This window comes from Ahaetulla prasina, chromosome 1 (assembly GCF_028640845.1).
Source record: "Ahaetulla prasina isolate Xishuangbanna chromosome 1, ASM2864084v1, whole genome shotgun sequence".
Taxonomy (NCBI): Eukaryota; Metazoa; Chordata; class Lepidosauria; order Squamata; family Colubridae; genus Ahaetulla; species Ahaetulla prasina.
Window position 1 is genome coordinate 365160073 of NC_080539.1, and position 27896 is coordinate 365187968.

At 45.1% G+C, this 27896-nt stretch overlaps 1 protein-coding gene across 2 annotated transcripts; it reads left to right on the forward strand.

Moving 5' to 3' along the window:
* Positions 1–252: 252 nt before the first annotated feature.
* On the forward strand, positions 253–27542 carry TMEM161A (transmembrane protein 161A). 2 transcript variants are annotated; one of them, XM_058163436.1, is made up of 12 exons: positions 253–402; positions 12866–12969; positions 13906–13986; positions 15366–15466; positions 16524–16680; positions 17761–17912; positions 18015–18075; positions 18884–19027; positions 20123–20236; positions 21044–21218; positions 25145–25241; positions 26978–27542. In XM_058163436.1, the coding sequence occupies exons 1-12, from the start codon at positions 400–402 to the stop codon at positions 27253–27255; spliced, it is 1467 nt and encodes a 488-aa protein (XP_058019419.1). In that variant the 5' UTR covers positions 253–399; the 3' UTR covers positions 27256–27542. The 2 variants fall into 2 exon arrangements, with proteins under 2 accessions (XP_058019419.1, XP_058019420.1); XM_058163437.1 differs by having other exon boundaries at positions 15369–15466.
* Positions 27543–27896: the final 354 nt, after the last annotated feature.

Genomic DNA, 27896 nt, shown 5'->3' on the forward strand with positions numbered 1-27896 from the left:
AATAGTTGCTGCTGCTATATAAACATAAGCAATTTTGCAGAGGGAAAAACAAGCATTTTTGTAATATTGCTGTACAGTACAGTAATCTTACACCGCCAGGGAGGATGAGACTACAAATCCCAAGATGCAAAGCGGCACCGTAGGCCGCTGAAAAGCGGAAGCAGGTGGACCTTGAATTCTCCCCAAGGGAAGAAAAGGGAAATCACCGCCTGCCTCCTTCTTTTGCTATTGGTTGACGATCGTGGGCTGGTGCGGCTTTTGATTGGTCCAGAGGATTTCACGCCTCTTTTTGGCTAGGGGATTAGAAGGAAAGGCACGCTGTGTTTGACTTTCTCTTTTTGCCCGGTTTTTGAATTTATTCATTTTTTTAATTTTCCTGGATCGCGATCCTCTGATATAATGGTGAGCCTTTAATTTTAATGAAGCTTTTATTTGCTTTCGCTAAGCTGCTTCCTCTCCCTTTCAGAGAGCGAGCCTGAGGATTACGGGTGGGGGGAAGGTGCTTTGCTATTGTAGTCTCCTTTCCTTACAGGTATTTTTCTTTAAAATAAAAATGCATGGAGCAACTTTGAATGTTTCCAAGGCGAATGGAATTTGATTAGAGGAGGCGGCTGCGCACGCCTTAAGCTTTGGGGTAATCGGGACGCATTAAATCGAGCTTCCATGGTCAGGAGCAGGCTACCTAGAAATGGAGAATAAGCAGCAGATGAAAACATTGGTTTACAATTTACAGCATGATAAGCTGTAAAGCTTAGCTGGTCTAAGCCGAGATACCTATTTGGATTGACAAAGGTGTGTGTGTGTTTGTCGTAAAACCCTTTGTTATATCACCTGGTGTCTTGAGATTCTTGGAACTGATCTTTAGGGAAGAAGTCAGTGGTGAAATCCAATTTTTTTTACTGCCGGTTCTGTGGGCATGGCTTGGTGGATGTGGTGTGGGTTGGTGGGTGTGACTTGTAAGTGGATCACAAGCTTCCTAACAAACAGGAAGCAGCAGGTGAAGCTAAGCAAGATCACATCAAATACCTGTACACAGCCCCCCAAGGCTGTGTGCTCTCCCCACTTCTCTTCTCTCTGTATACCAATGACTGCATCTCCAATGATCCATTTGTTAAGCTACTGAAGTTCGCAGATGACACAACAGTGATTGGTCTCATTCGAGACAATGACGAATCCGCATATAGACGAGAGGTCGAACGACTAGCCTTGTGGTGCAACCAAAACAATCTGGAACTGAACACACTCAAAACCGTAGAAATAGAATAGAATAGAATAGAATTTTATTGGCCAAGTGTGATTGGACACACAAGGAATTTGTCTTGGTGCATATGCTCTCAGTGTACATAAAAGAAAAGATACGTTCATCAAGGTACAACATTTACAACACAATTGATGATCAATATAGCAATATAAATCATAAGGATTGCCAGCAACAAGTTATAGTCATACAGTCATAAGTGGAAAGAGATTGGTGATGGGAACTATGAAACGATTAATAGTAGTGCAGATTCAGTAAATAGTCTGACAGTGTTGAGGGAATTATTTGTTTAGCAGAGTGATGGCCTTCGGGAAAAAACTGTTCTTGTGTCTAGTTGTTCTGGTGTGCAGTGCTCTATAGCGTCGTTTTGAGGGTAGGAGTTGAAACAGTTTATGTCTAGGATGCGAGGGATCTGCAAATATTTTCACGGCCCTCTTCTTGATTCGTGCAGTATACAGGTCCTCAATGGAAGGCAAGTTGGTAGCAATTATTTTTTCTGCAGTTCTAATTATCCTCTGAAGTCTGTGTTTTTCTTGTTGGGTTGCAGAACCGAACCAGACAGTTATAGAGGTGCAAATGACAGACTCAATAATTCCTCTGTAGAATTGGATCAGCAGCTCCTTGGGCAGTTTGAGCTTACTGAGTTGGCGCAGAAAGAACATTCTTTGTTGTCCTTTTTTAATGATGTTTTGATGTTAGCTGTCCATTTGAGATCTTGCGATATGATAGAACCCAGAAATTTGAAGGTTTCTACTGTTGATACTGTGTTGTCAAGTATTGTGAGAGGTGGAAGTATGGAAGGGTTTTTCCTAAAGTCTACCACCATTTCTACGGTTTTGTGTGTGTTCAGTTCCAGATTGTTTTGGTTGCACCACAAGGCTAGTCGTTCGACCTCTCGTCTATATGCGGATTCGTCATTGTCTCGAATGAGACCAATCACTGTTGTGTCATCTGCGAACTTCAGTAGCTTAACAAATGGATCATTGGAGATGCAGTCATTGGTATACAGAGAGAAGAGAAGTGGAGAGAGCACACAGCCTTGGGGGGCCCCTGTGCTAATTGTACAGGTATTTGATGTGATCTTGCTTAGCTTCACCTGCTGCTTCCTGTTTGTTAGGAAGCTTGTGATCCACTTACAAGTCTGTTCAACCTGTACAAACCTGTAGCTGGTTTAGCTTAGTTAGAAGAATGTCTGGAATGATGGTATTGAATGCTGAACAAAAGTCTACAAAAAGGACCCTTGCATAGGTCTTTGGAGACTCAAGATGTTGTAGGATGTAGTGCAGAGCCATATTAACAGCATCATCTGTTGATCTGTTTGCTCGGTATGCAAATTGCAAGGGGTCTAACAGCGGATCCGTGATGGATTTCAGGTAGGAAAGCACTAGCCTTTCAAAGGTTTTCATGACTACAGATGTTAGAGCAACTGGTCTGTAGTCATTCAGTTCCTTGATGGTGGGCTTCTTCGGCACTGGGATGATGGTAGAGCGTTTGAAGCAAGAAGGAACATAGCACATCTCTAGTGATTTATTGAAAATATGTGTGAAGATGGGGGCCAATTGGTCAGCACAGACTTTTAAGCAAGAAGGAGTTATCTTGTCTGGGCCTGGAGCTTTTCCTGGCTTTTGTCTGTGAAATAGGTCCTGCACTTCCTTTTCTGTGATCACTAGGGGTTGTGAACCCAATGAAATGGGGTCAGTTGTAGGAGGCTTGGCTGTTGTTGGTGTGTCTGAGATGGGGGTTGTGGAGATAGGTGGCTGTAGTTTCCTTTCAAACCTGCAGTAAAACTCATTCAGGTCATCTGCCAGTTGTTGATTACCTTCAGCCTGGGAAGGAGGTTTGCCATGTCTACCACCATTTGCCAAATGGTGGTAGACTTTAGGAAAAACCCTTCCATACTTCCACCTCTCACAATACTTGACAACACAGCATCAACAGTAGAAACCTTCAAATTTCTGGGTTCTATCATATCGCAAGATCTCAAATGGACAGCCAACATCAAAAACATCATTAAAAAAGGACAACAAAGAATGTTCTTTCTGCGCCAACTCAGTAAGCTCAAACTGCCCAAGGAGCTGCTGATCCAATTCTACAGAGGAATTATTGAGTCTGTCATTTGCACCTCTATAACTGTCTGGTTCGGTTCTGCAACCCAACAAGAAAAACACAGACTTCAGAGGATAATTAGAACTGCAGAAAAAATAATTGCTACCAATTTGCCTTCCATTGAGGACCTGTATACTGCACGAATCAAGAAGAGGGCCGTGAAAATATTTGCAGATCCCTCGCATCCTGGACATAAACTGTTTCAACTCCTACCCTCAAAACGACGCTATAGAGCACTGCACACCAGAACAACTAGACACAAGAACAGTTTTTTCCCAAAGGCCATCACTCTGCTAAACAAATAATCCCCTCAACACTGTCAGACTATTTACTGAATCTGCACTACTATTAATCGTTTCATAGTTCCCATCACCAATCTCTTTCCACTTATGACTGTATGACTATAACTTGTTGCTGGCAATCCTTATGATTTATATTGATATATTGATCATCAATTGTGTTGTAAATGTTGTACCTTGATGAACGTATCTTTTCTTTTATGTACACTGAGAGCATATGCACCAAGACAAATTCCTTGTGTGTCCAATCACACTTGGCCAATAAAATTCTATTCTATTCTAGTGGGTGGGCAGGAGAAGGATACTGCAAAACTTCCATTCCCACCCCACTCTTGGACCAGCCAGAGGTGGTATTTGCTAGTTCTCTGAACTACTCAAAATATCCGCTACCGGTTCTCTGAACTGATCAAAAGTTCTGCTACCAGTTCTCCAGAACCTGTCATAACCTGCTGGATTTCACCCTTGGAAGAAGTGCCGTGGCACTGGGCTGTGACCGATAGGTAAAGGTAAAGGTTCCCCTCGCACATATGTGCTAATCGTTCCCGACTCTAGGGGGCGGTGCTTATCTCCGTTTCAAAGCCGAAGAGCCAGTGCTGTCTGAAGACGTCTCCGTGGTCATGTGGCCGGCATGACTAAACACCAAAGGCGCATGGAATGCTGTTACCTTCCCATCAAAGGTGGTCCCTATTTTTCCACTTGCATTTTTTACCTGCTTTCGAACTGCTAGGTTAGCAGAAGCTGGGACAAGTAACGGGAGCTCACCCCGTTATGCGGCACTAGGCATAACGCAGCAAAAGGAGTGATAATTTGCACTAACTCAGACTTTTTTGTGTGCCAGCTCTTAATTGATACTTTTTCGGTGGTTTCCTGATCCTTTTCTCCCAAAACGTTGGACCAGTGGCATACAAATCAGGTCCCTTAACACTTCCACCATACAATCTCACCAAGAGGAGCAGGCAGTATTTTGCTGCATGGACATAGTATCCTTTCTTGTTTGGTTTAATTTTTTTTTAACAAACTTGTGCCTATGTATCCAAGAAGCATCCCTTGGCCAACATGGTTTGGAACACGAATGTGTGCAACGGAGGATGCAATCATGCCTTGTATGAACCCATCAATGGCTTTTTGTTACTTTGAATCATGCTTTTTTGAGCAAATGTTCGCAAGTTTGAATTCTTGCCTTGCATTTGTATGTCTACAAATATAAGGGTATATTCTCTGTTCAAAGATCCCTTGTGGACTGAAAAAGCCCAAAGAAATGTATTTGCATAATAGGAAGTTACCGACATGTAGTCTTTTATTTACATCCGATTGCCTAGCAACCGTTGGAAGTTAAGATGAATTCCCTGAAAGGTACTTATAGCCTGGATTTGAAGTTCTGATGGCCAGCCCCTGTGATCATGTGATCACATTTTGGGAACTTAGCAACTGGCCATCATTTATGGTCATTTGCAGCTTCCCACAGTCATGGGGCGTGATTTATTATGCTTTTTGCCAGAAAGCGGCCTTTTTATCTTATTTCCAGCAAAAAAATGCCAATTGCAGACAATGGGTTTGCTTAATGACCATGGATGTCTTAATGATCACCACAAAAAAATTGAATCTGTGTTGTGATGATTCACTTAACAACTGGCACAGCTTACGACCATAATTCCAGGCTCAATTATACTTGACTGTATGACTGGACACAGTATAGGCAGTCCTCAACTTATGACAATTGAGCCCAAAATTTCTGTTGCTAAATGAGGCAGTTAAGTGGGCTTTGTCCCCTTTTACAACCTTCCTTGCCACAGTTGTTAAGTGAATTCCTGCAGTTGTTAAGTTAGTAGCATGGTTGTTCAGTGAATCTGGCTTCCCCATTGACTCTGCTTGTCAGAAGGTCGCAAAAGGGGATTACATGACCCAGGGACATTGCAACCGTCATAAATGTGAGTCAGCTGTCAAGCATCCAAATGTAAATGTGACCGTAGGGATGATGCAATGATCATAAGCGTGAATAATGGTCATAAGTCACTTTTTTCAGTCACTAAGTGAACTGTTGTAAATTGAGCACTACCTGTCTTTCCACGGACGTGTGAAATCAAGTTTGAAAATCTGGACAGCTAGAAATGCTGCTCATGAGCCTTTTAAGGGGAATATCCAATCTTTTTCCTCAGCTCAGCATTGGGGATTATCATCTTGCTTGTTGCTGCTTATTTCTTGAAATAAGGTAATTTTTCCCCCCACGTAATTCTTTTTATTGAACTGGTGAGGATGCTGTCAGGTGGTAGACAGGTCTGCTGGCTCTTCTGGTGTCAGAAAAAAAGAGAAGGAAAAACTGGAAATTAATACTTTTGAGAAGAAAAGTATTCTGTTGCTCAGTGAAGGGCTGAGGTAACAGCCTTCCCTTAGTTTCTTCCATCTCTTTCTCCTCAGCTAGTTCTGTCCCTAATGCTTTCTGAAGTTCTTCTCGGATCAGTGTCCTACTTTTAAAAATAGACCGGGGTTTGGCATCACAACATTTTGCTACCCTATCAAATGTCTACATGGTAGCTCAACCCTGAAGCAATGCAGTGCCTCCTTGTATTTGATCCCTCACATCCAGGACATAAACTGTTTCAACTCCTACCCTCAAAACGACGCTATAGAGCACTGCACACCAGAACAACTAGACACAAGAACAGTTTTTTCCCGAAGGCCATCACTCTGCTAAACAAATAATTCCCTCAACACTGTCAAACTATTCACTAAATCTGCACTACTATTAATCTTCTCATCATTCCCATCACCAATCTCTTTCCACTTATGACTGTATGACTATAACTTGTTGCTGGCAATCCTTATGATTTATATTGATATATTGATCATCAATTGTGTTGTAAATGTTGTACCTTGATGAACGTATCTTTTCTTTTATGTACACTGAGAGCATATGCACCAAGACAAATTCCTTGTGTGTCCAATCACACTTGGCCAATAAAATTCTATTCTATTCTAGTGGGTGGGCAGGAGAAGGATACTGCAAAACTTCCATTCCCACCCCACTCTTGGACCAGCCAGAGGTGGTATTTGCTAGTTCTCTGAACTACTCAAAATTTCCGCTACCGGTTCTCTGAACTGATCAAAAGTTCTGCTACCAGTTCTCCAGAACCTGTCATAACCTGCTGGATTTCACCCTTGGAAGAAGTGCCGTGGCACTGGGCTGTGACCGATAGGTAAAGGTAAAGGTTCCCCTCGCACATATGTGCTAATCGTTCCCGACTCTAGGGGCGGTGCTTATCTCCGTTTCAAAGTCAAGAGCCAGTGCTGTCTGAAGCCGTCTCCGTGGCCATGTGGCCGGGATGACTAACCACCAAAGGCGCATGGAATGCTGTTACCTTCCCATCAAAGGTGGTCCCTATTTTTCCACTTGCATTTTTTACCTGCTTTCGAACTGCTAGGTTAGCAGAAGCTGGGACAAGTAACGGGAGCTCACCCCGTTATGCGGCACTAGGCATAACGCAGCAAAAGGAGTGATAATTTGCACTAACTCAGACTTTTTGTGTGCCAGCTCTTAATTGATACTTTTCGGTGGTTTCCTGATCCTTTTCTCCCAAAACGTTGGACCAGTGGCATACAAATCAGGTCCCTTAACACTTCCACCATACAATCTCACCAAGAGGAGCAGGCAGTATTTTGCTGCATGGACATAGTATCCTTTCTTGTTTGGTTTAATTTTTTTTTAACAAACTTGTGCCTATGTATCCAAGAAGCATCCCTTGGCCAACATGGTTTGGAACACGAATGTGTGCAACGGAGGATGCAATCATGCCTTGTATGAACCCATCAATGGCTTTTTGTTACTTTGAATCATGCTTTTTTGAGCAAATGTTCGCAAGTTTGAATTCTTGCCTTGCATTTGTATGTCTACAAATATAAGGGTATGTTCTCTGTTCAAAGATCCCTTGTGGACTGAAAAAGCCCAAAGAAATGTATTTGCATAATAGGAAGTTACCGACATGTAGTCTTTTATTTACATCCGATTGCCTAGCAACCGTTGGAAGTTAAGATGAATTCTGAAAGGTACTTATAACCTGAATTTGAGGTTCTGATGGCCAGCCCCTGTGATCATGTGATCACATTTTGGGAACTTAGCAACTGGCCATCATTTATGGTCATTTGCAGCTTCCCACAGTCATGGGGTGTGATTTATTATGCTTTTTGCCAGAAAGCGGCCTTTTTATCTTATTTCCAGCAAAAAAATGCCAATTGCAGACAATGGGTTTGCTTAATGACCATGGATGTCTTAATGATCACCACAAAAAATTTGAATCTGTGTTGTGATGACTCACTTAACAACTGGCACAGCTTACGACCATAATCCCAGGCTCAATTATACTTGACTGTATGACTGGACACAGTATAGGCAGTCCTCAACTTATGACAATTGAGCCCAAAATTTCTGTTGCTAAATGAGGCAGTTAAGTGGGCTTTGTCCCCTTTTACAACCTTCCTTGCCACAGTTGTTAAGTGAATTCCTGCAGTTGTTAAAGTTAGTAGCATGGTTGTTCAGTGAATCTGGCTTCCCCATTGACTCTGCTTGTCAGAAGGTCGCAAAAGGGGATTACATGACCCAGGGACATTGCAACCGTCATAAATGTGAGTCAGCTGTCAAGCATCCAAATGTAAATGTGACCGTAGGGATGATGCAATGATCATAAGCGTGAATAATGGTCGTAAGTCACTTTTTTCAGTCACTAAGTGAACTGTTGTAAAATGAGCACTACCTGTATTTCCACGGACATGTGTGAAATCAAGTTTGAAAATCTGGACAGCTAGAAATGCTGCTCATGAGCCTTTTAAGGGGAATATCCAATCTTTTTCCTCAGCTCAGCATTGGGGATTATCATCTTGCTTGTTGCTGCTTATTTCTTGAAATAAGGTAATTTTTCCCCCCACGTAATTCTTTTTATTGAACTGGTGAGGATGCTGTCAGGTGGTAGACAGGTCTGCTGGCTCTTCTGGTGTCAGAAAAAAAGAGAAGGAAAAACTGGAAATTAATACTTTTGAGAAGAAAAGTATTCTGTTGCTCAGTGAAGGGCTGAGGTAACAGCCTTCCCTTAGTTTCTTCCATCTCTTTCTCCTCAGCTAGTTCTGTCCCTAATGCTTTCTGAAGTTCTTCTCGGATCAGTGTCCTACTTTTAAAAATAGACCAGGGTTTGGCATCACAACATTTTGCTACCCTATCAAATGTCTACATGGTAGCTCAACCCTGAAGCAATGCAGTGCCTCCTTGTATTTGATCCCTCACATCCAGGACATAAACTGTTTCAACTCCTACCCTCAAAACGACGCTATAGAGCACTGCACACCAGAACAACTAGACACAAGAACAGTTTTTTCCCGAAGGCCATCACTCTGCTAAACAAATAATTCCCTCAACACTGTCAAACTATTCACTAAATCTGCACTACTATTAATCTTCTCATCATTCCCATCACCAATCTCTTTCCACTTATGACTGTATGACTATAACTTGTTGCTGGCAATCCTTATGATTTATATTGATATATTGATCATCAATTGTGTTGTAAATGTTGTACCTTGATGAACGATCTTTTCTTTTATGTACACTGAGAGCATATGCACCAAGACAAATTCCTTGTGTGTCCAATCACACTTGGCCAATAAAATTCTATTCTATTCTAGTGGGTGGGCAGGAGAAGGATACTGCAAAACTTCCATTCCCACCCCACTCTTGGACCAGCCAGAGGTGGTATTTGCTAGTTCTCTGAACTACTCAAAATTTCCGCTACCGGTTCTCTGAACTGATCAAAAGTTCTGCTACCAGTTCTCCAGAACCTGTCATAACCTGCTGGATTTCACCCTTGGAAGAAGTGCCGTGGCACTGGGCTGTGACCGATAGGTAAAGGTAAAGGTTCCCCTCGCACATATGTGCTAATCGTTCCCGACTCTAGGGGGCGGTGCTTATCTCCGTTTCAAAGCCGAAGAGCCAGTGCTGTCTGAAGACGTCTCCGTGGTCATGTGGCCGGCATGACTAAACACCAAAGGCGCATGGAATGCTGTTACCTTCCCATCAAAGGTGGTCCCTATTTTTCCACTTGCATTTTTTACCTGCTTTCGAACTGCTAGGTTAGCAGAAGCTGGGACAAGTAACGGGAGCTCACCCCGTTATGCGGCACTAGGCATAACGCAGCAAAAGGAGTGATAATTTGCACTAACTCAGACTTTTTTGTGTGCCAGCTCTTAATTGATACTTTTTCGGTGGTTTCCTGATCCTTTTCTCCCAAAACGTTGGACCAGTGGCATACAAATCAGGTCCCTTAACACTTCCACCATACAATCTCACCAAGAGGAGCAGGCAGTATTTTGCTGCATGGACATAGTATCCTTTCTTGTTTGGTTTAATTTTTTTTTAACAAACTTGTGCCTATGTATCCAAGAAGCATCCCTTGGCCAACATGGTTTGGAACACGAATGTGTGCAACGGAGGATGCAATCATGCCTTGTATGAACCCATCAATGGCTTTTTGTTACTTTGAATCATGCTTTTTTGAGCAAATGTTCGCAAGTTTGAATTCTTGCCTTGCATTTGTATGTCTACAAATATAAGGGTATGTTCTCTGTTCAAAGATCCCTTGTGGACTGAAAAAGCCCAAAGAAATGTATTTGCATAATAGGAAGTTACCGACATGTAGTCTTTTATTTACATCCGATTGCCTAGCAACCGTTGGAAGTTAAGATGAATTCTGTGAAAGGTACTTATAACCTGAATTTGAGGTTCTGATGGCCAGCCCCTGTGATCATGTGATCACATTTTGGGAACTTAGCAACTGGCCATCATTTATGGTCATTTGCAGCTTCCCACAGTCATGGGGTGTGATTTATTATGCTTTTTGCCAGAAAGCGGCCTTTTTATCTTATTTCCAGCAAAAAAATGCCAATTGCAGACAATGGGTTTGCTTAATGACCATGGATGTCTTAATGATCACCACAAAAAATTTGAATCTGTGTTGTGATGACTCACTTAACAACTGGCACAGCTTACGACCATAATCCCAGGCTCAATTATACTTGACTGTATGACTGGACACAGTATAGGCAGTCCTCAACTTATGACAATTGAGCCCAAAATTTCTGTTGCTAAATGAGGCAGTTAAGTGGGCTTTGTCCCCTTTTACAACCTTCCTTGCCACAGTTGTTAAGTGAATTCCTGCAGTTGTTAAAGTTAGTAGCATGGTTGTTCAGTGAATCTGGCTTCCCCATTGACTCTGCTTGTCAGAAGGTCGCAAAAGGGGATTACATGACCCAGGGACATTGCAACCGTCATAAATGTGAGTCAGCTGTCAAGCATCCAAATGTAAATGTGACCGTAGGGATGATGCAATGATCATAAGCGTGAATAATGGTCGTAAGTCACTTTTTTCAGTCACTAAGTGAACTGTTGTAAAATGAGCACTACCTGTATTTCCACGGACATGTGTGAAATCAAGTTTGAAAATCTGGACAGCTAGAAATGCTGCTCATGAGCCTTTTAAGGGGAATATCCAATCTTTTTCCTCAGCTCAGCATTGGGGATTATCATCTTGCTTGTTGCTGCTTATTTCTTGAAATAAGGTAATTTTCCCCCCCACGTAATTCTTTTTATTGAACTGGTGAGGATGCTGTCAGGTGGTAGACAGGTCTGCTGGCTCTTCTGGTGTCAGAAAAAAAGAGAAGGAAAAACTGGAAATTAATACTTTTGAGAAGAAAAGTATTCTGTTGCTCAGTGAAGGGCTGAGGTAACAGCCTTCCCTTAGTTTCTTCCATCTCTTTCTCCTCGGCTAGTTCTGTCCCTAATGCTTTCTGAAGTTCTTCTCGGATCAGTGTCCTACTTTTAAAAATAGACCGGGGTTTGGCATCACAACATTTTGCTACCCTATCAAATGTCTACATGGTAGCTCAACCCTGAAGCAATGCAGTGCCTCCTTGTATTTGATCCCTCACATCCAGGACATAAACTGTTTCAACTCCTACCCTCAAAACGACGCTATAGAGCACTGCACACCAGAACAACTAGACACAAGAACAGTTTTTTCCCGAAGGCCATCACTCTGCTAAACAAATAATTCCCTCAACACTGTCAAACTATTCACTAAATCTGCACTACTATTAATCTTCTCATCATTCCCATCACCAATCTCTTTCCACTTATGACTGTATGACTATAACTTTGTTGCTGGCAATCCTTACGATTTATATTGATATATTGACCATCATTTGTGTCGTAAATGTTGTACCTTGATGAACGTATCTTTTCTTTTATGTATACTGAGAGCATATGCACCAAGACAAATTCCTTGTGTGTCCAATCACACTTGGCCAATAAAAAAAAAATTCTATTCTATTCTTTCAAAATTCTATTTGACGGGGGTGGGGGGCAGATTGTGAAAAATGTGCAAAAAGGAAGCAAAAAATAATAATAATGGATGAGACATGTCTCCAAACAGAATTAAAAGGCCCATTTTGTTGGAAAATAATAAATCATTGTGGAGTCTCTGGTGCTCTCTGAGCTTGGTTGTTTGCTTGCAGACATTTAATGACCCAACTAGGTAACATCAATGTAAGAGTAAATATGTTCAAATTCTAGTGATGCTGAGTAACAGTTGGGTAACAATATTACCTTTTTGAAAATCAGAAAAGAGAATAAGATGGAGTTAATGCTCTCGCACTCTCCCTCTCCTCCTTTCCACATAAAAAATTAAAAAGTCTCCATTGTATTTGCTGTGTACTTCCTTTTGAGCCTCCATTTGCGCAGGGCTGCAGATCCCATCATCCCCAGCCAGCAATGAAGTGAGATGCATTCTGATGAGCAGTGTTTCTCAATCTTGGCCTCTCAAAGGTGTGTGGACTTCAATTCCCAGAATTCCCTAGCCAGAATTTGAGTTCCACACATCCTTTGTGGGGAATTCTGGGAGTTGAAGTCCACACATCTTCAACACCATTGAGAAACACTATTCCAAACTCGTAGGTACACATAAAAACATTTGAAATGCACACATCCTAGCTGGAGAAACACTGGTCTTGAAAGGTTGATGGGATGGAGAAACCAACATTCTTCACCTGAGATAATTGGGAAAAGTGGCTGTTTTCTCTTGGATGGAAGAAGGGCGTCATATTTATGAGCCATGGTTGCTGGAGGAAGAAGCATTGATGAGCTGATGTGTCTCTCTCTTCTTGGCAGGCATTGATGGGGATACAGCTTGTGTTCTCCTTGTTCGTAGCCAGTGTCTTTCAGAAGATGGCACCCCACTGGTCCTTCGCCCGATGGCTCCTTTGCAATGGAAGGTACCTCATCCTTTGTAACAAGACAGTCGTGTTGTTCTGTAGTAGCAAACATGGCTTGTTCTGTGGAAGGCAAAAAGGGGCTCCTTCTTTGAGTCTGGCTCATCAGATTTTCTTCAGCAAGCCTTCAATGAATCCCTTCTTGCTGCAACCTTAGGAGGAGAAAATGGTCCCTCAAATTTGCAACAAAAGCCGGAACAGGGATGGTCCAGAGAGGGTCTATGTGTGTCAAACAAGTTGAGTTGACAACCGAGTAATTGAAGGCCTTCCTTTTTTGAATGGGCATTGTACATGTGACTCATTGATGCAGTCATCATAATGTCATCATTGATGCAGATCATAATCAGGAGGCTGTGAGTTTGATCCCAAGTAGAGGCAGATATTTCTGTCTCTGGGCACACTGAGAATATATCTGCTGAACAAAACTCTGCATTGGCAACAGGAAGGGCATCCGGCCATTATCACACTCTGCTAGCTCCATTCAGTTGCCCAGACTCCACTCCGCAAGGGATTATGATGATGATGATTGTACATGTGACTAATTCAAAAGGGGTGGTGTTTTCATTGCAGAGTTGTGATTGCTATCTTGACCTTTTTTGACCTTTCCTGCAGACGTCTGGCTGAGGAACTCTGGGAGTTGAAGTCCTCAAGTCTTAAAGGGTCTTAAAGGGGGCGGGGCACATAGAATTATGGGTGTGGGCACGTGTGTGCGCGACCCCCCGCTCCTCCCTTACTCCTAGCACACAATGGCAAAAAGGTTAGCAAAAAAAATAAAAATAAAAAAATTTCCCTGCCATACAAATACCGTCCCCCGGTTTTCAACAGAAAAACATAAAGAGGTGAAATAATGACCAACTCACTAACAAACAGGTCCTGTATCTATGGCACCTGGTTTTTCCTTTCTATGTGGCATCAAACTGGTGTTTTATATTTTGCTAGCTTGCACCGCTACAAACATCCTTCAGAAGAGGAGCTACTTGCTTTGGCAGGGAAGCAGAAGCCGAAGGGTAAGCGGGACAGGTAAGTCCCATTAGCAAAAGGCCGATCTTCTTGGCAGGTAAAACATTGTTTTTTTTACTTGGCAGCATTAAGATCAGTGGTGGGATTCAGCCGGTTCAGACAAACCGGTAGTTAAATTGCTGGCCCCTCCCCTCTCCTTCCAGGAGTCCCCATGCCCCCCATTTTCGCTCCCAGGAGGCTGCAGGGAGGCCTACTAGGCCCAAAATGAGGCGCAGGATTGTGGTGCGTCCCCGCCCCCCGGGGCCCGGACCGAATGTCCAAAGCGCCTTCGTGCACACCTGAACCCTCAAAATGCAATGTGCATGCGGCCCCCATGCATGCACATGCGCCCCCTACACGTGCCCTTCTGCATGCATGTGCCCCGCGCATGCGTGGCAGAGACAGAGGGTGCTGCGTGCCTCCATCACGGCTATATATGTTGACGGCAGCAAAACTATTGTACGCACAAAAATGGAAGGCCACTTCAATTCCTGTCATGGACGAATGGTGGCAGAAGTTGACGGAGTTGGCTGAAATGGCAAAACGGAGTACTTTGACTAAAGAAAAGAACATAAGTACTTTCGTTTCCACATGGAGACCGCTTCTGAACTTTGTGCTCCATGTGGAAAAGAATGAAACTCTGGCTTTGGGTTTGACAGGTTAGACTGATAGATCTTTATAGAAATGGCTTGTTCATACCTTTGTTGTTGTTGTTAGTTGTGAAGTCGTGTCCGACCCATCGCGACCCCATGGACAACGTTCCTCCAGGCCTCCCTATCCTCTACCATCCTCTGGAGTCCATTTAAGCTCACGCCGACTGCTTCAGTGACTCCATCCAGCCACCTCGTTCTCTGCCGTCCCCTTCTTCTTTTGCCCTCAATCTTTCCCAGCATTAGGCTCTTCTCCAGGGAGTCCTTCTTTCTCATTAGGTGACCAAAGTTCATACCTTATGGAAAAGCAAAAAGTTGTGATTTATGTTAATGCCTTATTTTACTGCAGGGGCCGCATTAGGGTTGTGTTCGACCTGGGGGGGGCGTGACCAGGATGGGCATGGGAAGCTCAACATCACTCATGTTGGGGGTGCCTGTGGTGGCTCAAGCGCTCTGCCACCAAAAATGGGCTCCCAAGCTCCATTTTTGGCTGCCATGGCCTCCGGCAACCCTCTGACAGTGAAAACGGAGCTCGGGAGCCCATTTTTGCTGGCAGAAGCAGTGTGCGCCAGTCCTTTCGTTGTTTCCAGGGTGGCTCTGCAGGCCAGATCTAAGTATCTCACGGGCTGGAGCTGGCCCCCAGGCCTTGATTTTGACACCCCAGTTTTACTGTAACTTGATCTGTTTTCCAGTTACATCAAGCCTAAACCAAGTTAAGCAGTAATCAGGGATATTGTTGTTTCTTTGCAGCAGGAGGATCAATGGGGTGACCGATGGGAAACCTTCGACCGTTCCCCGAGATATTGATTTGCAGCTGGAGAGTAGCCCTATCCGAACAGTGGATGCTCTGGGTAAATGTGTGGAGGTTGGACTTTCTTAGCTACATGTTTATCATATGGGGTGGTCCCGGAAGACTGTCATCTCATAAGGATGCTGCAAATTTAGAAACACAGGGTATACTCTCTTATGGCAGCAAAATTTCCATTCCTAAGCAAGACAGTTGTTAAGTGGATTTTGCCCCGTTTTATGACCTTTCTTGCCATAGTTGTTGCCAGTGGAAGTTGGCAAATGGGCAGTTTCCAGCCTCCGGAGGGCCTCCGGGAGGGGGGTGGGGAAGGCTGTTTTCGCCCTCCCCAGACTCCTAGAAAGGCTCTGGAGGCTGGGGATAGCAAAAAATGGGCCTACTGTGCCATCGCATGCCAGGAGCGGGGTGGGCGGGTTTGCATGCGTGGGGGCGGGGCGCACAGAATTATGGGTGTCGGCGTGCGTGCGTGCGACACCCCACCCCCCCAGCACGCAATAGCAAAAAGATTAGCCGTCACTGAACTAGATCAAAGCTGAGATGGAATGCTTGTCGTGTCCCACTCCTCTGCTGACGGCCGGGTCAGGGAAATCCGAATCAGGCATGCCTCTGCAGCTCTGCCAAAGTCCTAGCAAAGTCCTCAAGGCAGGCAGGAGACCAGAAAGTGACTTCAGCAAGATATGTTTAGACTTTGCCTGACTCAGAGACTGCCAGAAAGAAGATCCTTTATATAGGCCATGGGGTGTGGCTCCATGACTCAGCACTTATCCAGGCCTGCCCCTCCCTTCCTTCTGACGCCGCCGCCTATCAATTCTTCTGAAGCGAGGGTCACTCCAGTCGGCAGCTGTTGGTAATTGACCTCCCTCAGGCTCACATACTGTGGGGGAGGGGGAGGGGTCTAGTTGCTCCATTTGCCTGGGCATGGAGCCAGGGCTGGGGCCGGGAGGTGCCCCCTCCTCCTCAGCCTGTCTGGGCATGGAGCCAGGGCTGGGGCCGGGAGGCATACTAGGACATTCCTCAGCGTTCGGAAGCAGATAAGAAGACCCCGGCTGCGGTGAGAGCGGGCAAGACACAACAATGCTAAGCATTTTCTGTTTTCTGTTTAGTTCTGTGCTATTTCCTGGAATATCAGTGGTATGTGGACTTCGCAGGATATTCCACTCTGGTCTACCTTTTCACTGAAGGTTACTATTGCCTCGTTGATCCCCAGAAAGAAACTAACATTGGAATCCTCTGGTGCCTTCTGACAGCCATATTCTCCGTGTATCCTTTGCAACCAGGGACCCTCAGCCTTCCCTTTTGCATCCACCTTTATACCGTACAGGTAACCCTCGATTATGACCACAATCGAGCCCAAAATTTCTGTTCCTAAACAGGAGGGTTATTAAGTGAATTTTGTGACCCACTTGTATCACCTTTCTTTCCACGGCTGTTAAGTGAATCACGTCAGTTGTTCAGTTAGTAACAGGGTTGTTTAGTGAATCCGTCTCCCCCCTTTGATTTTGTTTGTCAGAAGGTTGCGCTAGTGATTACATGACCCCGGAATGCTGTAACCGTCATAAAATGAGTCAGTTGTCAAGCATCTGAATTTTGACCAGGGGGAAGCTGCAAAGGTCGTAAGTGTGAAAAACGGTCATAAGTCCCTTTTTTTCCAGTGCTGTTGAAACTTCGGTCACTAAATGACCTCAATGTCGTAATTGCAGGACTACGTAATTGCAGGACTACCTGTGCAAACTTTAAAATGTGGTCTTTTCCTTTTCAAAGACTGGAAGCAAAATGGTTGATATCTGCAGAGATTCACAGTCATTCAGGTTATGGTTGTCCCCAAGGTCCTTTTTCAAGTGGAAACTGGACTTTCTGGTTTTTTGTTTTTTTTGTTTTTTTTTTGTTTACATTTATATTTCGCCCTTCTCCGAAGACTCAGGGTGGCTTACAGTGTATAAGGCAATAGTCTCATTCTATTTGTATATTTTTACAAAGTCAACTTATTGCCCCCCCAGCAATCTGGGTCCTCATTTTACCTACCTTATAAAGGATGGAAGGCTGAGTCAACCTTGGGCCGGGCTTGAACCTGCAGTAATTGCAGGCTACTGTGTTCTAATAACAGGCTGTAACAGCCTGAGCTATTCCGGCCCTTCTTCCGGTCTTTCTTCGGTCTTTCTTCGAAGACGTTTCGCTTCTCATCCAGGAAGCTTCTTCAGCTCTGTTGTGAATAGAGCTGAGGAAGCTTCTTGGATGAGAAGCGAAACATCTTCAAAGAAAAAAACAGAAAGTGTAGTTGCCTCTTGAAAAAGGACCTTTGGGACAGAATGGTTGATGTTATGCCCTTAGCACCAGCTTCAGCAAAATTTTTGTTATGGTGATGCGTCATTATTTCCGCTCCAAAGAGGGAGGTGAGCGTTCTGTCTGCCTCTCCTTCGCCTTCCTCTTCCTTCTGATTGCAATGGTGGTTTTGGTGGTCCGGGAAGATTACCTCGAATTTGGGCTCAATGCAGGTGAGTGACCTCGGGCATGGGCCATAGCTGGGCACCCTTGCCACCTTGGCCGGCCAAATTAAGCCCTTTGCACTGCCTTGATCAGCTCTCTCCCCTGTCCAGGACTAACCAGCGTCCATAACAATTTGGAGGTCTTCTTCATGGACCAAGGATGGGAATGGATGTAAGTGTTTGCTTATTGAGTTTTGATCCTCTTCTAGTTTAGATCCAACTTTTGTTGCAATTAGAAGTGGGAACCTCCCCAGTACGGTACTTATGGTGTTGGGTTTGAACTCTCAGGAGAAAGTCGGGCTCTAAAGACAATAATAAATAAGGAAATAAGGATGTCATTCCATTTTTAAAATATGTTTTTATTCATTAGATTTTTATTACTTTATAAGAAACTCAAGGCAGAGAACCTTCATAAGACTGCTTCTTCCTCCTCTTTTTCCCCACAACAACCTTGTGAGGTCGGTTGGGCGCCGAGCAATGGTGGAATTCAAATCCCAGCGCTACCGGTTCACTTATCGGTAGCGCGCGTGCTCGCTTCACGAGCACGTGGCGCTTCTGCGCATCCGCAGAGCATTTTTGGTGATGTCTGGGTTGGTGGGCGGAACCTCCCGCCACCGCCACTGTTTCCAGTTCACCTGAACCAGGGCAGACTGGGAGCAACCCACCCCTGACCCAACCAGGGGTGAGTCACCCAACCAGCTTTCATGCCTAAGGCAGACTAGAATTCACCATCTCCTGGCTCCAAGTCAACCAGCCAGCTTTACCCCTAAGGCAGGACTAGAACTCACAGTCTCCTGGTTTCTAGGTCAGCTCCTTAACCACTAACCAAACTGGCCTTGACCAGTTCAGCCAAGGTGTAAGTAAATTGATTGCCTGCCTTCTCTTAACACCAAGACCTTCTCTCCTCTGAAAAAAAACTTTGAAGGTTTCTGCCCAGGGTTCATGGTTGGCTTTATGGGGCATTTGTTTCTTCCTTCCAGGATTCCGGTGACAAAACTCGGAATTAAAGTGGGCCTCGTGGGCCTCTGTTCGTTCATTGGTGCCTGCTTGACTTTCCCGGGCCTACGGCTAGCCCAGACTCAGTTGGATGCGCTCAGGATGGTGGCCAACCAACCAAAGATCCAGTTACGTTCAAGCTCATTGCTTAGCTTTAAAAGAGCCCAATATGTCCTGAGAATTGAAGAAAGACCTGCCTCACCTTCTTCTAAAATATAGGGGCCTAAGTGTCCTTTTGCTGTGGGATCAACTTAATTAGGACAATTGATAGGTGAGAGATTGAGGCAGTGATTCATAGACACGGTTCCAGAAATAACATTGGAAGGTAAAATCAAGAAAGGAGCAATGATACCTCAGAATATCTACAGAACCTCGAAATAGGTCTGGCATGCTTCCCTTGAATTTGACTTGTTTACAAGTTAATCCTTGACTTACAACCATTGGTTTAGCAATTGTTCAAAGTTACCACGGCATTGAAAAAGAGACTTACGACCGGTATTTTCACTTGTGACTATCGCAGCACCCCACAGTCCCATGTTGTTCAAGGGACAGTGGTGATCCTAGAGCCAGTAAAAGCTCTAATTCTTACGGTTGAAAATTATTAAAATGGTAGGTAGATAAATAAGATCGATAGGTAGGCAGGCAGGCAGACTGACTGACTATCATTTTATAGTCAGTCATCAGTCAGTCCGCCTGCCTGTCTGACTGATTGACTATAAGATGATGGGTGGGTGGATGGATGGATGGAGAGAATAGAATTAGAATTAGAATTAGAATTAGGATAGGATAGGATAGGATAGGATAGGATAGGATAGGATAGGATAGGATAGGATAGGATAGAGATTAGATAGATAGATAGATAGATAGATAGATAGATAGATAGATAGACAGACAGACAGACAGACAGACAGACAGACAGACAGACAGACAGACAGACAGACAGACAGACAGACAGATATAGGTAGATATATAGATATAAATACAGTGCGATGCTCCAAATTTTTAAATGAGATGCACATAAAAACCAGGTGGAACTTTGATCACACCATTGTGGATCTTAACTCTTTCGACCCTACCCTTTGGACACTGTTAATCCTTACTTAAAAGCTTATTTGGGGGGTGGGGGTGGATGGGGGGGGTGTTGCCAGATACACATTTCCAGGCCCTCAAAGTCTGGAGAATCGGCCTAACACCAAACAAACCTCGCTCTTCTCATCCCATAGACTCCTTCTGCATGCCAGTTTTCTTGCTCCCGTGATCATGATTCTGATGTGGATCAAGCCCATTTCGCGAGATCTCCTGCTGAAGGCCCCCATGGGCAAGGAGACGGTCCAGATGTAAGTTAAGAGGGGAGGGAATTGCATTCAGGCTGTGATTTCCTTTTTTAAAAAAACAACAACCCTGTTTCCTTTTGAGCTATAATTCATGTAATTTCTGCTTAATTTTGTTGTTGTTGGCATTCCTTTTAACATCCCTGCATCCATGAGGCTTAGTAACTTAGATTCAAAAGGGAGGTTGGGAATCAATTCTCAGGCTGTTGCTTGGCAGCTCAGCATTTGAAAGGCGTTGTTCTGTCTCCCCTCGCCTCCGTCCGAGCGATGGCTTAATTAGCCGGCACTATCAGCTCTGGCAGCAAAATAGCAAGCGTCTGCCAAGTGTTATCTCCCTCGACGCCGATGAGTCACCCAGGAACAAACAGTACTTCAGCTCTTAGTTAAGCAGTTAATTTGCCTGCTACGAAGAGGCACAGCAGCTCTTGCTGCCTTTATATCCTGTGGGGCGTGGCTCCATGACTCAGCACTTCCTAGGACTGCCCCATCCCTGCTTCTGTTGTTCCCGCCTCTCCTGCCTACGGGTCCAGCCAGGCCTGATTGCCTTCAGCTGGGTCTGAAGGCATGGCCGGGGGGGCGGGGGCGGGGAAGAGTCAGGGGACGGAGGCCTCGTTATCTCTTCCACCTGGTCTGCCTCTGGCTCCTGGAGCTGAGCGAGGGAAGCCGGTGCGCCCGAGGTAAGTCCTGACGGCCCTTCCCCCTCACTTTTCAAGTCACTTTCTGGCAGGAGGCCCGGCTCGGGGGGCGCAGATACAACAGGCGTCCTTCCTGATCCTCAAGAGAGCTAATGGATTCCCTTCCTCTTTGTGACAGCATGTCGGACACCACCTACAATTCTGTACGCCTCTGGACGATTGTCGTGCTCTGTGTGCTACGCCTGGCTGTCATCCGCTACCACCTCCAGGCGTATCTGAATCTGGCTGAGCGTTGGGTGGAGCAAATGAAACGGGAGGCCGGCCGGATCCCCATGCTGGAGATTCAGCGGAAGGTAGGCCCAAGATGGTTCACAGCAAACAGGGCAAGGTGAAGGAAACCATTTACAGGTAATCAGTCCACAACCTGTGACCACAATTGAGTCCAAAATTTCCGTTGGTCAGCAAGATTGTTGTTGAGTGAGCGTTGCCCCATTTTACGCCCTTTCTTGCTGCAGTTGTTAAGCAAATCACTGCAGTTGTTAAGTTAGTAACACAGTTGTTCAGTGAATCTGGCTTCCCCATTGACTTTGCTTGTCAGAAAGTTAGCAAAGGGTGATTACATGACCCTGGGACACTGCAACCATAATCAATCAAACAATCAATCAGAATAGAGCTGGAAGGGACCTTGGAGGTTTTCTAGTCAAACCCTCTGCTCAAGCAGGAGACCCTATAGCCCAGGGGTCTCCAACCTTGGTCCCTTTAAGACTTGTGGACTTCAACTCCCAGAGGCCCCTCAGCCAGCAAAGCTGGCTGAGGGGCCTCTGGGAGTTGAAGTCCACAAGTCTTAAAGGGACCAAGGTTGGAGACACCTGCTATAGCCTATACCAATGATGGCTAACCTTTTTGCTGTCGTGTGCAAAAAGTGGGGGGAGTGCGGGGGGGAGCACGTACATGTGTCCACACCCATAATTCAATGCACCCCACCCCCGGGCATGTGCGTATAACCACCCTGCGCTCCCCCCACTTTAAGCACGTGATGGCACGCTGGTCAGGGTAGGCCCGTTTTTCACCCTCCCAAAGCTCCAGAGGCTTTCTAGGAACCTGGGGAGGGCGAAAATAACCTTCCCCACCCTCCTGGAGGCTCTCCGGAGGCCGGAAATGGCCTGTTTTCTGACTTCCAGTGGGCCTGGAAGGTCTGAAAATCAGGTGGCCGGCGCACGCATGCGTGCCGGAGCTGAGCTAGGGCAACGTTTGTGTGCCCACCAATATGGCTTCGCATGCCACCTGTGGCGCGCATGCCATAGGTTCACCATCACAGGCCTGTACCATTTCAGACAGGTGGCTGTCCAATCTTTTCTTAAAAATCTCCAGTGATGAACCACCTACAACTTCTGGAGGCAAGCTGTTCCACTGGTTAATTCTCCTCACTGTTAGGAAATTTCTCCTTAATGCCATGTTGCTTTTTACCTGGATTAGTTTCCCTCTCTTGTTCCTTTGGGTGCTTTGGAAAATAACTTGACACACACACCCCTCTTCTTTGTGGCAGCCCCTCCAACACTGGAATATAGCATCATGTCAGCCTTAGTCTATCTCAGGGGTCTCCAACCTTGGCAACTTTAAGACTTGTGGACTTCAACTCAGCAAAGCTGGCTGAGGAACTCTGGGAGTTGAAGTCCACAAGTCTTAAAGGGACCAAGGTTGGAGACCCCTGGTCTATCTTTTCTCTAAACTAAGGTAAAGGTAAAGGTTTCCCTCGCACATATGTGCTAGTCGTTGCCGACTCTAGGGGGCGGTGCTCATCTCCGTTTCAAAGCCGAAGAGCCAGCACTTTCCGAAGACGTCTCCGTGGTCATGTGGCCGGCATGAGTCAACACCAAAGGCGCACGGAACGCTGTTACCTTCCCACCAAAGGTGGTCCCTATTTTTTCTACTTGCATTTATATGTGCTTTCGAAACTGCAAGGTTGGCAGAAGCTGGGACAAGTAACAGGAGCTCACCCCGTTACACGGCAGCACTAGGGATTCGAACCGCTGAGTTGCCGACCTTTCGATCGACAAGCTCAACGTCCTAGCTCCTGAGCCACCGTGTTTAGTTCTCTAAACTAGCCATACCCAACCGCTCTTCATATGTTTTAGTCCACAGACCTTTAATCATCTTAGTTGCTCTTCTCTACACTTTTTCCAAAGTCTCAACATCTTTTTTTGTAATGTGACCAAACCTGGATGCAGTATTCCAGGTGTGGCCTTACTAAGGCTTTATAAAGTGGTACTAATACTTCACGTGATTTTGATTCTGTGCTTCTGTTCATACCGTATTTTTTTGCATTTTACACCGAATGTAGCCCCACCCACCCACCCACTGGACCCCATCCTTTGGCTGCAGCAAGCAGCAAGAAGAAACAGCCCATTTCAGCTTCACCACAGCCTAATTAGCACACTTGCTGCTTGATTGTCCCTTGGATCAACCTCCTGACTCTCAGCTGTTTCAGGCTGCAGGGATTGCCATGGCCTATTGCTGCAGGGGTGGTGGTGGTGGTTCTGCTGCTTGCTGCAAGGAGGTAAATTGGGAGCAGATTTTTTTTCTTTTGTTTTTTTTTAAATTTGAATTTATATCCCGCCCTTCTCCGAAGACTCAGAGCGGCTTACAATGTGTTAAGAAATAGTCTTCATCCATTTGTATATTATATACAAAGTCAGCTTAATTGCCCCCAACAATCTGGGTCCCCATTTTACCTACCTTTTAAAGGATTTTTTATTCAGGCTGTTAGAGCCTGTTATTAGAACACAGTAGCCTGCAATTACTGCAGGTTCAAGCCCGGCCCAAGGTTGACTCAGCCTTCCACCCTTTATAAGGTAGGTAAAATGAGGACCCAGATTGTTGGGGGGGCAATAAGTTGACTTTGTAAATATACAAATAGAATGAGACTATTGCCTTACACACTGTAAGCCGCCCTGAGTCTTCGGAGAAGGGCGGGATATAAATGTAAACAAAACAAAAAAAAAAAATTCCTATACCACCCTTCTCCCGAAGGACTCAGGGCAGTTTACAGCCATATTAAAAAACACAAAAGTACACATAATATAAATAACAAATTTAAAAACATTTAAAACGAATATATTAATCGGCCAATTTACTAAAACGGTCAAAACTGACATAAAACCCTTTAAAATTTAAGAACTATAATTAAAATACATTTAAAATACATTTAGGCTAGTCCCGCACAATTAAATAATAAAGTTTTTAATTCCCGCTTGAAGGTTCGGAGGTCGGGGAGTTGGCGTAACCCCGGAGGTAACTCGTTCCAAAGGGCCGGTGCTGCCACAGAGAAGGCTCTCCCTCTGGGGGCCGCCAACCAACATTGTTTGGTCGACGGCACCCTAAGCAGGCCCACTCTGTGGAGCGCACAGGTCGTTGGGAGGCTATCGGTGGCAGAAGGTGGTCTCATAGATACCCTGGTCCTAGGATGGAAGGCTGAGTCAACCTTGGGCCTGGTGGGGCTTGAACTTGCAGTAATTGCAAGCAGCAGTGTTAGTAACAGACAGACTTAGTCTGTTGAGCCACCAGAGGCCCCTGGTGTTAATCAAGCTATGCTAAAAACAAAAATGAAAGTAAAGCAGGCTGTTTTCTTGTTTGCTGTTTTGCTACAACGAGGCAAAATTGCTGGGAGGCAGATTTCTTTTTCTTGTTTTCCTCACCAAAAAAGGTACGTGCATCTTATACTCCGAAAAATATGGTAAACGTCATAAATGCATAAATACATCAATGCATAAATATTTATAACTCATAAATACATGCCACTTGCCAAGCCTCCAAATTTTGATCAGGTGCCCACGGGGATAGTTACAACAGTCGTAAGTGTGGAAAATAGTCCATTTTTTTAACCGTGTTACTAACTTAATAGCTGCAGCGATTCATTTAGCGACTGTGGCAAGAAAGGTTGTAAAATGGAGCAAAAGTTACTTAGCAACTGTCTTGCTGAGCAACAGAAATTTGTGGGCTCAATTGTGGTCATAAGTCAAGGACTATCTGTATCTGGGTTGCTATTTAAGACTTTAGAGCAGGTGTCTCCAACCTTGGCAACTTTAAGACTTGTGGACTTCAACTCCCAGAGTTCCTCAGCCAGCTTTGCTTGGCTCTGGGAGCCAATATTCAGATGCCAATTCTGGGAGTTGAAGTCCACAAGTCTTAAAATTGCCAAGGTTGGAGACCCCTGCTTTAGATGACCAGATCTCAATTCTCATTCTTCATTGTTCCTTTTTTATTTTTATTTTATTTCCAGATCACCAGAATCTACTGCTATGTAACAGTGGTCAGCCTCCAATACCTGGCGCCAATCTTTCTCACCCTGCACTGTACCCTCATCCTCAAAACTCTTGGTAAAGTATCTGTCGTGTCCCACCCCCCACTCCGACGAACGAGTTAAGGAAGTCCGTGGCAAACTTGGCAACAAAGCCTCTGCAGCTTGCCAAGTCCCTTCGAGATTTATCAGGGCAGGCAGGAGTCCAAGTTGTAACTTCAGCGATAGGGTCCGGCATGAGCAAACTTGATAAGACTTTGCTTGACTCAAGGTTGGAATGCCAAAAGCAGGTCCTTTATATAGGCTGTGGGATGTGGCTCCATGACTCAGCATTTATCCAGGCCTGCCCCATCCCTCCTTCTGCTGACGTCGCCTCTCAGATCTCCGGAAGCGAGGGTCCTCCTACTCTGAATTGTCTTCAGCTGGATCTGCTGTCACTAATTCCAGCACCTGGCTGGCTTCCTGCTCACATGCTGTAGGAGTGAGGTTTATCGGGCTTGTTCATTCACTCCTGGCATCCTCTCCAGGCATGGGCCAGGGCCGGGGGCTGGAGGCATGACAGGCCGTTCATCTTCATTATCAGACTCGGAGTCTGATAAAAGGCCCAGTTGGAGATGGGAGGGGCCCGGCTGAGGAGAGGTGGGAGGACGAGTCACAACAGTATCCTTCAGTCACTGAAGTGTCTAGAGCAGCGGTTCCCCAACCTTTCCGGCTTGGTGGACCAGTGGTGGGGGGCTAGGGGATGGTTGTGTGTGAACAGGTGTGTATGCATATCTGTGTGTCCACCGCTTGTGCAAAGTGCCTATCGCTTGCATGGAGTTGCGCATGTGTGCCCGCTCACCCACCACTTGGGTCCAAACAAAGTCAATGGGAAAAGCAGTGGTGAAATCCAATTTTTTTTTACTACTGGTTCTGTGGGGGTGGCATGGTAGGCGTGGCATGGGAAGGATACTGCAAAATCTCCATTTTGCAGTATCCTTCTGGGGCCAGCCAGAGGTGGCATTTTCTGGTTCTCCAAACTACTCAAAATTTCCGCTACCGGTTCTCCAGAACCTGTCAGAACCTGCTGGATTTCACCCCTGGGGGAAAGTCCAATTCATTTAATTACCACGTACTTCCCTTAACAATTGTAGTGTTTCACTGAATGACCATAGCAAAAAAAGATGATAAAATTGGGAGCAAAAAACTGAACCAACTGTCTCACTTGGCAACAGAAGTTCTGGTCTCAATTGTGGTTATAAGTTGAGAACTCCCTATTTCCCTCTGTAATTTTCCCTCCCAAAATGTGTCGTTTGAGTTTTAAATAATTTCATATTTATGCTGCCTCATTGGTTGAGCATCTTTTAAGCTAAATAAAAATGTGTCGCTTTCAACTTTATCCAAAGGAAGGAAGGGTGCAGCTGGATTTTTCATATGCGTTTATACAGGGGTGGGATTCAGCCGGTTCAGACCAATTCAGATGTACCTGTAGGTCCAACGATCAGCTGGGAGCGAACTGGTTCACTCCGATAATCAGGTGGGCCCATCCACCCGCCCCTGCGTGCTTTACTTACCTTTATCCTCTCAGCTGATTCGCGCAGCATAGCAGATTGCCGCGCCTCAGCTGTGTTACTTCCCAGAAGTAATGCGGAAGTTTAGTTTTGTTAAAACTGCACATGCGCGGGTTTGCGCGCGAACGCAATTACCGAACCGGTTGTTAAACTGGCAGGATCCCACCACTGCATTTATATATATATATATATATATATATACCAGGTTGATAAAAAGAATTTTGGTGCATGGAACCTCTCCCATATTCCTTTCTCTCCCCAAAAGGTGACTATTCCTGGGGCCTTTATCCTGAGCCCGCACTAACATCTCCAGCACCCGATGCCATTCCGGTTCGCCAGGCCGCCCCCTCTGAGGACTCTGGGAAAGAAGATATCCAGGCCGCAGTAGAACAGATCACCGCATCTCTTAGTGCCTTGGGCACCGTCTTCACTCCTCTTTTCTACCGGGGACTGTTCTCTTTCTACGTCTGGTGGATTGCCGCCTGTCAAGTCGTTTCCGTCTTCTTTGGCCTCTATTTCCATCAGCATTTGGCTGTATCCTAAGTGAAAAGACTTCCTTTGGCTCTCGGAGTGAGACGTTTTGCGTCCAGAGTGTGTTTAAATGCCAGAATATGGATTTCTCTTGAGGGTTTGCAAATTGATAAGCCGGGTTGTCATCCGTGAGGAAAGGTTTTCTTGTGACATCTCTTAGAAGAAACCAGCCGAATTCAAGTACTGCTTGTTTTTTTTAAGACCAATCACAGTGGACTGGATACACATCTTGCACACTATCCCAAAAGAGGTAAAAAGGGAATGTTGTGATCAGCTTTGATTAAAAAAAAATTATTATTTTTTCCAGATCTTATGGCTTAAAAACTTTCAGGATCAAGGTTGAAATTTGGACAACAGCATCACCTTTCACGTCTCCTTTGCTTAGCAGTTTTTTTTTCAGAGGTTAGGTTTTTTTTAAAAAAACAATAACTTTAGCCTTTATTATTTGTATATTTTAAGGCAGCGAACATACCCAATACTCCTTTATCCTCCTATTTTCCCTGCAACAATCCTGTGAGGTAGGTTGGGCTGAGAGAGAGGGACTGGCCCAAAGTCACCCAGCCGGCTTTCATGGCTAAGGCGGAACTAGAACTCACAGTCTCCTAGTAATTGGCCCAAAGTCACCCAGCCGGCTTTCATAGCTAAGGCAGGAC